This window comes from Haliotis rubra, unplaced genomic scaffold (genome assembly GCF_003918875.1).
Source record: "Haliotis rubra isolate DU_JTF1 unplaced genomic scaffold, ASM391887v1 Scf814, whole genome shotgun sequence".
Classification (NCBI taxonomy): domain Eukaryota; kingdom Metazoa; phylum Mollusca; class Gastropoda; order Lepetellida; family Haliotidae; genus Haliotis; species Haliotis rubra.
In genome coordinates this window covers 1-14,226 of record NW_025767540.1, presented here as the reverse complement: position 1 = coordinate 14,226, position 14,226 = coordinate 1, and the positions used below count along the sequence as shown (strand labels likewise).

The 14,226-nt window shown below is 42.4% G+C and overlaps 1 protein-coding gene and 1 long non-coding RNA gene across 2 annotated transcripts in view; both read right to left on the bottom strand.

The window, feature by feature from the left end:
* The window catches only part of LOC124261885 (probable ATP-dependent RNA helicase DDX31), an 83,936-nt gene extending 72,761 nt beyond the window's left edge, over nt 1-11,175 (bottom strand). The window contains exons 1-2 of the mRNA XM_046696251.1: nt 10,939-11,175; nt 7,562-7,676 (exon numbers count right to left, since the gene is read on the bottom strand). Of these exons, the coding sequence (XP_046552207.1) occupies nt 7,562-7,676; nt 10,939-11,094 (271 nt within the window). The 5' untranslated portion in view covers nt 11,095-11,175. The remainder of the gene's footprint in view (nt 1-7,561; nt 7,677-10,938) is intronic.
* On the bottom strand, nt 285-1,760 carry LOC124261892. The gene is made up of 3 exons (XR_006894458.1): nt 1,430-1,760; nt 631-769; nt 285-324 (listed from the first exon to the last, which is right to left on the bottom strand). It is a non-coding gene; the product is annotated as an uncharacterized LOC124261892 (long non-coding RNA).
* Nucleotides 11,176-14,226: the final 3,051 nt, after the last annotated feature.

The following is a 14,226-nucleotide window of genomic DNA, read 5'->3' as shown; positions in this document are numbered from 1 at the left end:
GCCTAAGAAAACAAGATTGATCTCCAATAACACCATGTGACACAGTGGTGACTGCCATCTGAACAAGTCCCAGGATTCAAACAGACGAATACAACAGACCTTAAGACATCAGGCACAACTGGTTTCAGTTCACATCCTAGACACATATACATGATTTCATTATATCTTGATGTCTGTGAATTCACCAGTTCCTGTTTACTAGTTATAAATGAAAGTGTCTGGCAGAATATCCTGGAAATTTAGGCTGTTTGTCCCGCAAGGCTGTAGGAAGGAAATATGTTTCTTCTCCTAAGAATGGCCTACTGGGTAGGAATTCAACAAACTCTGTGAATAAATTTTACATTGAATTAGAGACATTTTGTAACACAATTTCAGTATATTTTGTTTTGGCAACAAAATAATAATTTTCTTTGAAATCTGCACTAAAAAAGTAAGTACTTTTGTCTTAACAAATGCTGAGAGGGAAAATAGATATGAGGATTAAAAACCAGTGTCTTTGCAAACAAGACTCAGTGTTGACTCATTGGTTTGAGAAAAACATGCAGTAATAGGAACAGTGTTTTGTTTTGTTTTTCAAACTGGAGTGCACCAGTTCAACAAAAGATTATTAATTGTCTGAATTATATTTACCATGTACTTTCTTGTTCACTGGCTGGGCCTCTTGGTTTAGGGCTAGGGGTAGCTGATTGCCCAGTTGGGTTCTCCAGTCTTGGTCACTTCTAGGGCATTTAGGCTGTTTTCATTGATGTGAAATGCTGCCATGTACATCCTAAAAAATAGCATTAAAGTAGCATTTTCACATTTGCCAAAAATAAAACCCACAAAGAAATACATTATCTGAATGAACATATTTCCCTGATTTCCCATTTTTGAAAGTGGGTTAAAAGTTACCTATATATACAGCTGCCATGATGTTTTTACAAGGGGTCCATTAATACCTAAGTTTTATGCCAGTGCAGAGCAGTCATTTTCATTTTGTTTATTGTACATTGCCACAAAGAGAGAAAGAGTGAGAGTCAACATTTTAATCATGCCCTAACACACACACGCACACACACAAAATTCACATACCCATTTTAACATGGTAGGGGACCAGTCCCTGGTGGATAATTATCTGATATGACTTATTTTTAATTATGTTTTAGTAATTATGTGCTCTCTCTCACCACCGCACCCATATGTTGCAAGTTCTCATTGTCCATGCCCACCCCCATCCCTCAACACACACTCACATCACAAAACACCCGTCTCGGGAAATAGATGACTTGGCCCTACTGAGTAACACTAACAGTGGCTGTGAAAATATATCTCTGATCGAAAATAGGACATGAGCGCATATTATGACGTACTTTTTAATCAACTATTCCTTCATGTAGCTAGCTACTGGAGTGTTTATGTTGCTCCAAAACAACTAAATCTTAAAACTCACCTGCAACTAACGTCGCGTCCGGAATGCAACTCTCTCGGTCTCAGTCCCAAGTTGACATTTCGGCCTCTGTGTTTGTTTGGAATGTCGAAAGGAATGCCCGATATATAGCATCCTTTTAAAGTTTAAGTCGGTATATGGTCTCTGGTTTTGCTTATTCGTATCCATATTTCGCCACAGGTTAGGTCTCTTTCATAGCACTTCTTTGAAAAGTGTAACGAACACAGATGACCGTGCGTACTAGAGGGGTTCACAAAATCCGGACGACGACAGTAAACAATCTATGCTCTTCCTCTCTTGTAAAATAGAATTTCTCAGGAAATGTACATCCGTGTTGTTTACGCAGTTGGATAATCATCAAAACTCGTAGAGCCGTTGTCAGTTTCCAATACATAATCACAACAACGCTCCATTCAAAATATTGCGCTTCAAGTCACTTTCAACTCGATGGCGTATACACTACTGAAATGTCAACACACTGAGCGGACTCTCTGGTTTGACGTCACACCCACAGATGGCAGATCGCTAAAAATAAAAATATGCATACGAGTGGGCGGGGCTAAAGTGGTTTTAGTTTTAGTGCATATTTATAATTTTTACGACTATTTTTCGTAAACGGATGGTGCAGATGTGGTGTATATTCATGTTTGAATGGCATTATGTAATAAAAATGCATAGTGTTTAACCTTTTTAAAAATCCTTCAAGAGGCCTGGAGCTGCATCTTATGCTAGTGGACAATATTATGATAATTTATTTGTACATAACTTTGTATAGATATTGGAACTGTTTTATACTCGTTCCTTTGTTGGAAGTGTCAATGAACTAGGGCCCACACATGACCTTGACCTTAAGTCTAAGTCTGGCAGTAATGGCAGATGGGTCAGGGTTTTATATTTTTGTATGTGAAACAAGACAGCACATCCTATCTCGGATGAGAGAATCATGCAAATCTCCAAACTCGCATGTTTTTGCTCTGCTCTTTAATTCTGTAACATACTGGTCTGTTTTCTCCCCTTCCCTCTGGCTACAGGTAAAGAATCTGTGCCTTTCAAAGTAATGTTATGTTTGGGAATGCAATAAGCTTCAAATTTATCCCAAATCGGATGAAGTTTCATAGCATCCGTGTCATTCTCAAAATGAAATGTGTTATAAATCTCCAGTGCATCTTCTCCAATAGTAGACAAAAAAATACCTTGTCACCTTTCGGGTCTTTGTCAGTAGCAGTCATAAACAACTGAAACCGTTGCTTGAACTACAAGATTACCGTCAACGGCAAAGATGAGGGTGGATGTAGTTTGTCCATTCTCTGACGAAACCACTCCTGACACCATGTAACAATGTGACGCTAGGACGAGGACCAACAATAGAGGACTGAACATGATGTGTACAAGGTGACACGGTTCTCGAGAAGCACGTGTGAGGCAGGCACATCCGGGTAGGGGGCCGGTCCGGCTCGCCTGGCTCAGTATACATGTAGACTGTGTGCAAGTCTCTTATCATTACAGCTGGGTTCCAACAATGACATGATCCATCTTTTTATCCACTTCAGCATACAGATTCCGATTTATGTAATATAGTTCTAAAGCATGATATTGTCTTTACGTCATATATCTTGAGTTCTTGAAAGACTTTGGCCCTGTGATCCCCACAAGGAAACATTCCAGTCTATGACAGCTTTGTCTGTATTGTTTTGTCTGTGCTCTGTAGTTGAGGCTGGTGCTGCATTTATGAAGATAGTGATTGCTGAGGGAAATAGTGCTTTGATGAGTTTGTGCACATAATGGCTGCTGATGGTGTTGCTGACTTCCCCAACATGCTGGTGGTGAATATTGCTGCTGCTGACTTCCTCAACATGGGAATTGCTGGTGGTGAATATTGCTGTTGCTGCCCTGGGAGGTAGGGTAGGCTGATGGTTAAAGCATCCACTTGTCACACCGAAGACCCGGGTTCGATTCCCCACATAGGCTCAAAGTGTTAAGCCCATTACTGGTGTACCTCACCGTGATATTGCTGGAATATTGCTGTAAGCGGCCTAACACTAAACACACACTCACTGTTGCTTCCTTATTTCTGGTGGTGAATATTGCTGTTGCTGAACATAGTGATTACTTTTGGAGAAGGTTCTTCTTGTAAAATATTTCTTATTGTTGCATCAGAATTAAACACTATGAAAGTTTAAATTGTTTGTCACCTATTCAACTACACCTATCCAGAATTTGTGGTTCCAAGAATATGATTAACCCAAATCCTGTTAAGTTTCCAGGAGATACCGATGACGGACTGTATCCCACAAAACGTTCCCATGTAGCCAAGCAGTTTCTGACACTAGTCCTCCAGGAACCATTCATCATCCCCTAAGACGAGGTGTCCTACCTTAACCAATGTCGGATATATTCACAGCTGGGCATCATACACTTTTTGAAAAAGTAGGGGATATTCTAGTTTGGGGTTATACTATTTTGGAACCAAGTTGTATGATTGTGTATAGATTTAGAAAATGAATAATTTTTAAACTTATCCTATCTCACGGTATGCACTACTCTCTCTCACTTCGACTATGGCGTGGATATGTCCTGTAGGTTAAGTTGAATCAAATCTTCTGGCCTCTCTCCCACCCGATTGCTCCCACTGCTCCAATAGCTGGACCTGTCAATCATCTTTGTGAAGCTAAGCGCTCAGATGGTCACGTGACGTCCCACTAATGTCATTCTCTTTTTTGTTGCCTACAGAGGTGGACGTGTGTTATGCTCTGTCTGCAGTCGTCTCTTATTTTTCATCATGGGGGAAAGTAACCAATCTACCAGGAAGAGAAAACACTGTGACAATGCAGAAGTAATTTCTCCGCCGCTGATCCTCACACACTGTGTGTTGATTGTATCAGATGGTGTGACTGGTCTAGCCGTTGCTCATATTTTGGCAGTTTAGATGATGAATCATTCACCGCTTATCGTAGAGTGGGCACAAGACGAGTGGCAGACAGGGACCGTCGGAGGCCTTCTGAACAGCTTGCCGTTCATCACCATCACCGGACGTAGTGATTTCTTGATGCTGCGTCAGATTCCTACCTCAGCGAGTTAAAGCCGTTTATTGAGGCCCCAGACATCGAGTCCAGTGTTGAGACAGACTGACTCCCCCCCTCGTTTGGTAGTGCTTCATACATCGCGATCACAGTCCCGACCAACAGTTTTAGTGACAATTTCTCAAACACCCGGTACAGCAATGTCAGCACCTACTGGCAGTGTATCTCTCTTTTCTGGCTCAGCAATTAAAATGTCTACAGTCACTTTTTGTAGTGCGAGCTTGTTTACGGTGATCCCTCTAACTCCAGCACTTCAGACTTGTGCGCTGTTTCACTTCAAGGTGACAGTCCCTCTCCGGCCAGGTGTGACATCACTCCCATCTACAACGTCATCTACTTTGCCGGGTTCAGCTCCTGTGACGGTTTAGTCTACATCCTCCCGTCCGATTATTCTGGTTTCTTGGGATCTTTCTAGAGACAGTGCTGGTTCCCAGCCTTTCGACTTTGACTCAATTGTTTGAGCAGTAGCCTCTGCCTTAGGTCGGGATCTTCCCTAAGCGACTGCTACTCCTCCGGGTTTGCATGAACCTTCCCGCCTCGACCATGTATCACTCAATTGATGATGACCTTGCTTTGTTAGGGACCAAACAACATACGTACACCCCACTTCTAGTAGAAAATAGGGAGTTGTGTCACTTGGATTTGTCAGTACGCAAGATCCTTGCTCCCTTTATTATGATCCTTACAGCCAGTTGCTCATGCTCTGTTGCCTGAACAGGCCTACATTAGAGGAGCCATGGTTCTGATGCAGGAGCAGTTCCCGACAGTATTGGATCATGCGCAAGTATTGGATCAGTTTGCACACTTTTTCTCCTACCTGATGGCTGTCAGGTGTAGGGGACCACTGAATCTGTCGTGGTTGGAGGATGGGTCTACAACTGACCTGTTTCGCCAGCCCTGGTCTGGATGCACACTCTTTAATGGGGCCACCAGAGAGGTAGCTACTAAAGTCGTGCAAGATACACAACTTCAGGTTTCAGTTCAACTCCTGAAGTTTCAGCATAAGCAATAGTGTTGGGAATTGGTTAAAATCTCATAATTGATGATTGGTTCATTACTACCGATCAATCATGGAACATAAGTGGTTAGCGTCATTTATGAAATTTGTTAATGCACATAAAAATAAGGAAAAAATATGTAGTTCTTTGGGGGGAGTTTCTGGCAAAATTTCACATCTTTAAGGATGACTAGTATGTTAGGAACATAAATTTCTTGGAATCTTTAAGATAAATTCAATCATGACTTGAAACGAGCTTGTAGTGCTGACGAAATGTAACAGACAAAACCAACCATGAGAAAAATATTGTTAATGAAAACAAGTGTTTCAGAATTGTTTGTGTTCAATTATGAGAAATTATGATTGATTGCTTGGTCATTGAGTCACTACGACCAATTTCGATTATTTGAATTAATCGGACCACCACTAGTATGCAGGTAGAGGAATCGTTGCAACAATACATTGCGAGAAATCCGAAGTTACGCTCCATGTCTTCAGCTCCCTTTGGGGGGACGATCTTTCTCTCATGGACGTCCCAGACGACAGCAACACTACTTCGCCAGCTCTCGTGGCTCTGCCAGGAACGTACAGCCCCCTGTGTCGGGATCTTCGAAGCAGTAACTCTGTGACATTGCTGCATGACTAGGAACTCTCGCCTCCAGTTGTGCCAGTGGTAGACTCACCAGTCGGCGGAAGACTTGGAGATTATGAACTCAACTGGACGATACTGAAAGACCCCTTCGTTCAGTCAACTCTTTCCATGGGATTTCAGATTCCTCTGGTCGGTTCTCCTCCATTGATGCCTCAACCGGTTCAAAGGCTGAGCCAGTCTGTGACCTGACCTACCTGAGCCAGTCTTTGACCTGACCTAGCTGAGCCAGTCTTTGACTTCACCTAGCTGAGCCATTCTTTGACTCGACCAACCTGAGCCTGTCTGTGACCTGACTTAGCTGACCCAGTCTGTGACCTGACCTAGCTGAGCCTGTCTGTGACCTGACCTACCTGAGCCAGTCTTTGACTCGACCAACCTGAGCCTGTCTGTGACCTGACTTAGCTGACCCAGTCTGTGACCTGACCTAGCTGAGCCAGTGTGTGACCTGATCTAGCTGAGCCAGTCTTTGACCTGACCTAGCTGAGCCAGTCTTTGACCTCACTTAGCTGAGCCAGTCTGTGACCTGACGTGCCTGAGCCAATCTGTGACCTCACCTAGCCAAGCCAATCTGTGACCTGACCTACCTGAGAATGTGACCTGACCTAGCTGAGTCAGTCTTTGACCTCACCTAGCTGAGCCAATCTCTGACCTGACCTAGCTGAGCCAGTCTGTGACCTGACGTGCCTGAGCCAATCTGTGACCTCACCTAGCCAAGCCAATCTGTGACCTGACCTAGCTGAGACAGTGTGTGACCTGACCTACCTGACAGTGTGACCTGACCTAGCTGAGTCAGTCTTTGACCTCACCTAGCTGAGCCAATCTCTGACCTCACCTAGCTGAGCCAGTCTGTGACCTGACCTACCTGAGAGAGTGTGATCTGACCTAGCTGAGCCAGTGTGTGACCTAACCTACCTGAGCCAATCTGTGACCTGACCTACCTGAGCCAGTCTCTGACCTGACCTAGCTGAGCCAGTGTGTGACCTGACCTAGCTGAGCCAGTCCTTGACCTGACCTACCTGAGCCAATCTGTGACCTGACCTACCTGAGCGAGTCTGTGACCTGACCTAGCTGAGCCAGTCCTTGACCTGACCTAGCTGAGCCAGTGTGTGACCTGACCTACCTGAGCCTGTCTGTGACCTGACCTACCTGAGCCAGTCTGTGACCTGACCTAGCTGAGCCAGTCTCTGACCTGACCTACCTGAGCCAGTCTGTGATCTGACCTACCTGAGCCTGTCTGTGACCTGACCTACCTGAGCCAGTCTGTGATCTGACCTACCTGAGTCAGTCTGTGACCTGACCTACCTGAGTCAGTCTGTGACCTGACCTACCTGAGCCAGTCTGTGACCTGACCTAGCTGAGCCTGTCTGTGACCTGACCTACCTGAGCCAGTCTGTGATCTGACCTACCTGAGCCAGTCTGTGACTTGATGAGGGCGTCCTGACCCTGCAGGATTGTGGGGATGGCTCGCTGCTGTACAGCTGTCATCTGTGTCAGCTGCAGCCTTTCTTCCAGTACATTTACCTGTTGACATGACAATCTCATCATGTCAAATCAATAATGACGATCTCACCATGTTTACATCAACATTACAATCTCACCAAGTCAACATCATAATCGACATCAGTATTACAACCTTAGCATGCTGCCATCCTAATTAAAATCTCACCATATCGACATCCTAATAACAATCTCACCATATCGACATCCTAATAACAATCTCACCATATCGACATCATAGGGACAATCTCACCATGTCGACATCAGCATTACAACCTCAGTATGTTCACATGAGCATGACAATCTGATGTTGATAGCAATTTCACCATGCTGACATCAGTATTTCAACTTCACCATTACAATCTCACCATTCTGACATCAGTATTACAACTTCACCGCGCTGGCATCCTAATGACAATCTCACCATGCAGCATCCTAATGTTAACCTCACCATATCGGCATCATAATGACAATCTCACCATGCCAACATCAGCATTACCTCACCATGATGACTTCAGTATTTCAACCTCACCAGGTCATCATCAGCATTATCTCACCATGCTGACATCCTAATGACAATCTTACCATGATGACATCATGACAATCTCACTGTATCAACATCATAAGGGCAATCTCGCCATGTCGACATCAGTATTTCAACCTCACCATTACAATCTCACCATTGTGACATCAGCATTATCTCACCATGCTGACATCCTAATGACAATCTCACCATGAAGACATAATGGCAATCTCACCATATCAACATCATAAGGGCAATCTCGCCATGTCGACATCAGTATTTCAACCTCACCATTACAATCTCACCATTGTGACATCAGCATTATCTCACCATGCTGACATCCTAATGACAATCTCACCATGAAGACATAATGGCAATCTCACCATATCGGCATCATAATGACAATCTCACCATGCCAACATCAGCATTACCTCACCATGATGACTTCAGTATTTCAACCTCACCAGGTCAACATCAGCATTATCTCACCATGCTGACATCCTAATGACAATCTTACCATGATGACATCATGACAATCTCACTGTATCAACATCATAAGGGCAATCTCGCCATGTCGACATCAGTATTTCAACCTCACCATTACAATCTCACCATTGTGACATCAGCATTATCTCACCATGCTGACATCCTAATGACAATCTCACCATGAAGACATAATGGCAATCTCACCATATCAACATCATAAGGGCAATCTCGCCATGTCGACATCAGTATTTCAACCTCACCATTACAATCTCACCATTGTGACATCAGCATTATCTCACCATGCTGACATCCTAATGACAATCTCACCATGAAGACATAATGGCAATCTCACCATATCGGCATCATAATGACAATCTCACCATGCCAACATCAGCATTACCTCACCATGATGACTTCAGTATTTCAACCTCACCAGGTCAACATCAGCATTATCTCACCATGCTGACATCCTAATGACAATCTTACCATGATGACATCATGACAATCTCACTGTATCAACATCATAAGGGCAATCTCGTCATGTCGACTTATATTTCAACCTCACCATTACAATCTCACCATTGTGCCATCAGCATTATCTCACCATGCTGACATCCTAATGACAATCTCACCATGAAGACATAATGGCAATCTCACCATATCAACATCATAAGGGCAATCTCGCCATGTCGACATCAGTATTTCAACCTCACCATTACAATCTCACCATTGTGACATCAGCATTATCTCACCATGCTGACATCCTAATGACAATCTCACCATGAAGACATAATGGCAATCTCACCATATCAACATCATAAGGGCAATCTCGCCATGTCGACATCAGTATTTCAACCTCACCATTACAATCTCACCATTGTGACATCAGCATTATCTCACCATGCTGACATCCTAATGACAATCTCACCATGAAGACATCATAATGGCAATCTCACCATATCAACATCATAAGGACAATCTCACCATGACGACATCAGTATTTCAACCTCACCATTACAATCTCACCATTGTGCCATCAGCATTATCTCACCATGCTGACATCCTAATGACAATCTCACCATGAAGACATAATGGCAATCTCCACCATATCAGCATCATAAGGGGCAATCTCGCCAATGTCGACATCAGTATTTCAACTCCTCACCATTACAATCTCCACCATTGTGACATCAGCATTATCCTCACCATGCTGACATCCCTAATGACAATCTCACCATGAAGACATAATGGCAATCTCACCATATCAACATCATAAGGGCAATCTCGCCATGTCGACATCAGTATTTCAACCTCACCATTACAATCTCACCATTGTGCCATCAGCATTATCTCACCATGCTGACATCCTAATGACAATCTCACCATGAAGACATCATAATGCCATCTCACCATATCAACATCATAAGGACAATCTCGCCACCATGGCAACATTAGTCTTTCAACCTCACCCATTACAATCTCACCATTGTGACATCAGCATTATCTCGCATGCTGACATCCTGTCGACAATTTCACCATGAGAGACATAATGGCGATCTCACCATATCAACATCATAAAGAGCGAATCTCGCCGTATAATGGACATCGGTATTTCAACCTCACCATTACAATCTCACCATTGTGCCATCAGCATTATCTCACCATGCTGACATCCTAATGACAATCTCACCATGAAGACATAATGGCAATCTCACCATATCAACATCATAAGGGCAATCTCGCCATGTCGACATCAGTATTTCAACCTCACCATTACAAGAATCTCACCATTGTGACATCAGCATTATCTCACCATGCTGACATCCTAATGACAATCTCACCATGAAGACATAATGGCAATCTCACCATATCAACATCATAAGGGCAATCTCGCCATGTCGACATCAGTATTTCAACCTCACCATTACAATCTCACCATTGTGACATCAGCATTATCTCACCATGCTGACATCCTAATGACAATCTCACCATGAAGACATAATGGCAATCTCACCATATCAACATCATAAGGGCAATCTCGCCATGTCGACATCAGTATTTCAACCTCACCATTACAATCTCACCATTCTGCCATCAGCATTATCTCACCATGTTAACAAGCTAATGACAGTCTCTCCATGTTAACAAGCTAATGACAGTCTCTCCATGTTAACAAAGCAATGACAATCTCACCATGTTAAGAAGCTAATGACAATCTCACCATGTTAACAAGCCATTTACAATCCCACCATGTTAACAAGCTAATGACTATCTCACCATGAAGGGGTGGAGAGAGAGATGACTGAAGGAATCTGATGAAAACACATCTTCTTTTAATTCTGTTACTTTCGAGCTGAAACAGAAACACTCCATTGAGACACTGAGTGTATATTCCCGAATTCCCCCACAGAAACATACACATGATCCAAGCATGTCAAAATGTGGATGCCTTTCCTTCACTTATTCCAACACTACCTGTAAAGGTGTCCTCCCATTTGTGAGAACTCCCAGTTGTGAGACACATTAATTAATGGTTCAGTGCACACAGGTGGTGCTTCCCCATCCCCACGATGAAAGTGGGAACAGCCCTGCTGCTGAAGAGTCCCGCAGGAGGCATAGTTCATTAATGAGCATTAAAGAGCATTTATTGTTTTCAATGAAGAACAAGTTAAATACTGAAATACTGAAAAAGATTATCATTATATTTACACAGAAGAAATAGTTCATTAAATATTTCATTATGATTTTTGACTCACACACTTTGATGATTTGCGTTATATGATGTTTGTGTGTCATTATAAAACACTTTTACACAAGGGTCCATGTTTGGAGATTTTGACACTTTTCATATTGATCACGAAGTTACCTACAAAGCGTTTATTTTTAAAAGCCATTTACCTCAGTAAGGTTAGTGCTACTTTATCTTTTAAGCTACCTCCACAAGATTCAGTTAAATAGATAATCCCTAATAAGCTGGGGTTAATCCATTCTATCAGATAGGGGGTAGGTGTGTTTCTTTGGTACTTACCTGCTCCACTGTCTCTCACAACTGACTTTCCTTCACTTATTCCAACACTACCTGTAAATGTTAGGGGTTGGAATTATTGCTCCAACTTTTTGTTGTGTGATATATTGTGATACAGTACAACCTGAGAAATTATTGAGAATTTAAAGATTGTAATTTAAAAAAAAAATTCACTCACTACTCACATATTAAATGTGAATAGCAGAACATAACTCAGATTCAAAGACGACAGGTGAACAGTATTTTGTCAGAATCACCATGGGCAGCAATGCAAGCTTCAATGCGCCGGGCCATACTACTGATCAAGGAAATTAGAAGTCGTGAGTCCACGCTGTCCAAATATCGGACCACCTCTTCTTTCATTTCAGCAATATTTGTCAGATTTTTCTTATTGACACTTTCCTTCATAGAGTCCCCAAACATTTTCTATTGGATTTAGGTCAGGGCTATAGCTTGGCCAATCTAATAATGTCGCCTTTTGGGTCCGAAACCAGGCCTGTAGATGCTGAACAATGTTTTGGGTCGTTGTCCTGCTGGAAAATCCAAACAAATTCCATAGAACACGGGAGCAGATGGAAGTAAATGTCCTCGAGCATATCTATGTACCACTCAGTGTTCATATTCCTTCAAATACACAGAGGGGCGTTGCCCGAGATCGCCACCCCACGTTAAATTTCGGACTGTTCTTTGGGCGCTGATACAAAAGGTTTTCAGTTTGTTTGGTCCAGAATTTCAGTGTATTGAAACAGCCACACAGAACTTTCATCTCGAGAAAATCACATTGTCCCAGTTAAAATTTCTGTATGCTGTAAGCACCAGTTCAACCTTCGCTCCTTTTGTTCAGGTTTCATGATCGGTGATGGAATTCCTCGACTTTTCTGCCAACCCATTGCATGCAGCTCAGTTCTAATTGTCTCCTTACAGACAGCCACAGTTCCTCTGTCAATCATATCAGCCTTAAGTTTTCTAAACTCCTTCGTTTGTTTTTTAGAAACAAGAATACCAAGCCGCCTCCTGTCACCGACAGTCAATGTTCTGGGCCTACCTGCGCCTCCCTGGTGCTCAATGCCATATCCATTTGCAATATTTTTCAAAACACGATAAACAGTGGACAAGGGATGCCTGTTCTACTTGAAATCACTTTAGCTGATCTGATGTCCTTGTTATAATACTCTAAAATCAACTTCCTCTTCTCTAAATCATCCATACTGAGGATCACTGAAAATGTCGTCTGCTAGCAAGTAAACAAAGGGGGATAACTCTTCACAAACTAATGAAAAAGGATTAACGGAGTTGTCTCTTGAATGAAACCAAGCACTTGATAGCTGGTCAAGGTTGTTTATACTAGAAATCCAATTAAACATATTCCTAAAATTCTCAATAATTTCTGGTCATACTATATGTGTTTTGCGCATTACAATATTTATTGCAATACAATGTGACAGTGTAACATGGTTTAAGATACTGGAATTACTGTTTCTTTCTTTTGAAACAATGCACTGGCCACTGTCGGGACTCAGATGTTATTGTACAAAGAATCAATTTGAAAATGAACTTTGTTTGCGAGGCATTCTAGAAGTTGTTACAATAGTTATGACAAATGTTTATGGATGATCAACTTCTTTATTGTTCTGTTGCGACGTTTTGATATAGAGTGCTTATACCGTTTATCCTATCAATTGAAAATGTTTCTAAATTGAAGTCTTCGCTTTAAAGTTTGGAACCCGAGGAAAAGCGTCCCCTATTTTGGTTTGTTTATCCCAACAAATAGCACCGGAACCAATTGATTTTTTTTTATTTATATGGTTTAAGAGTCACGCAAATGCAATTATATGACCAATAAACTTATCTAAACTATTAATGTATAATTATATGAAGGAAATACAAATGTTATTAGTATGTTTGACTACATCACGAAAAGACCTGTGAAGGTCCGGGTTAGAATATTCGCCTTCAGTAACGGTTGTCTCGCAAAACCCCTACATCCCATAGCCCCTACAGCATGCACAATTCCCCACATCCATAACCCCCTACAGCCCATATGCCTCTGGCCCAATACCCCTACAGCCCAGTGCCCCTGGCCCAGTGCCCCTACATCCCATAACCCCTACAGCCCATAACCTTCTACGGCCTGACTACCGGCCCATAAACCTCCCCGGCCCAGTAACACCCTCTCATGCATAACCCCTGCATCATATATAACCCCTACAGCCTTATAACCCCTACAGCCACCAACCCCTACAATTCGGTTAAAACAACACGCGGCATTTACCTGTCTGGTAATAGACTGATTCAAGGGAGAGATTACGGGGTGGAGTATACAGTGCTGTGATTAGCTGCACAGAGTATACAGATGCTGTTTGTTGGTAGTGTTTAATAATTCATTTTACATAATTGAGATGAATTAAATGCTGAACTATAGGTTTTTTAGCTTCCTCTGCGTACGCTGTAAGCAGACAGATTTTGCAATCGAATAACAATATCAGTGGTAATAGTGTTGGAAATAGTAGACTGAGATAAATAATTTGAGAGGATTTGCA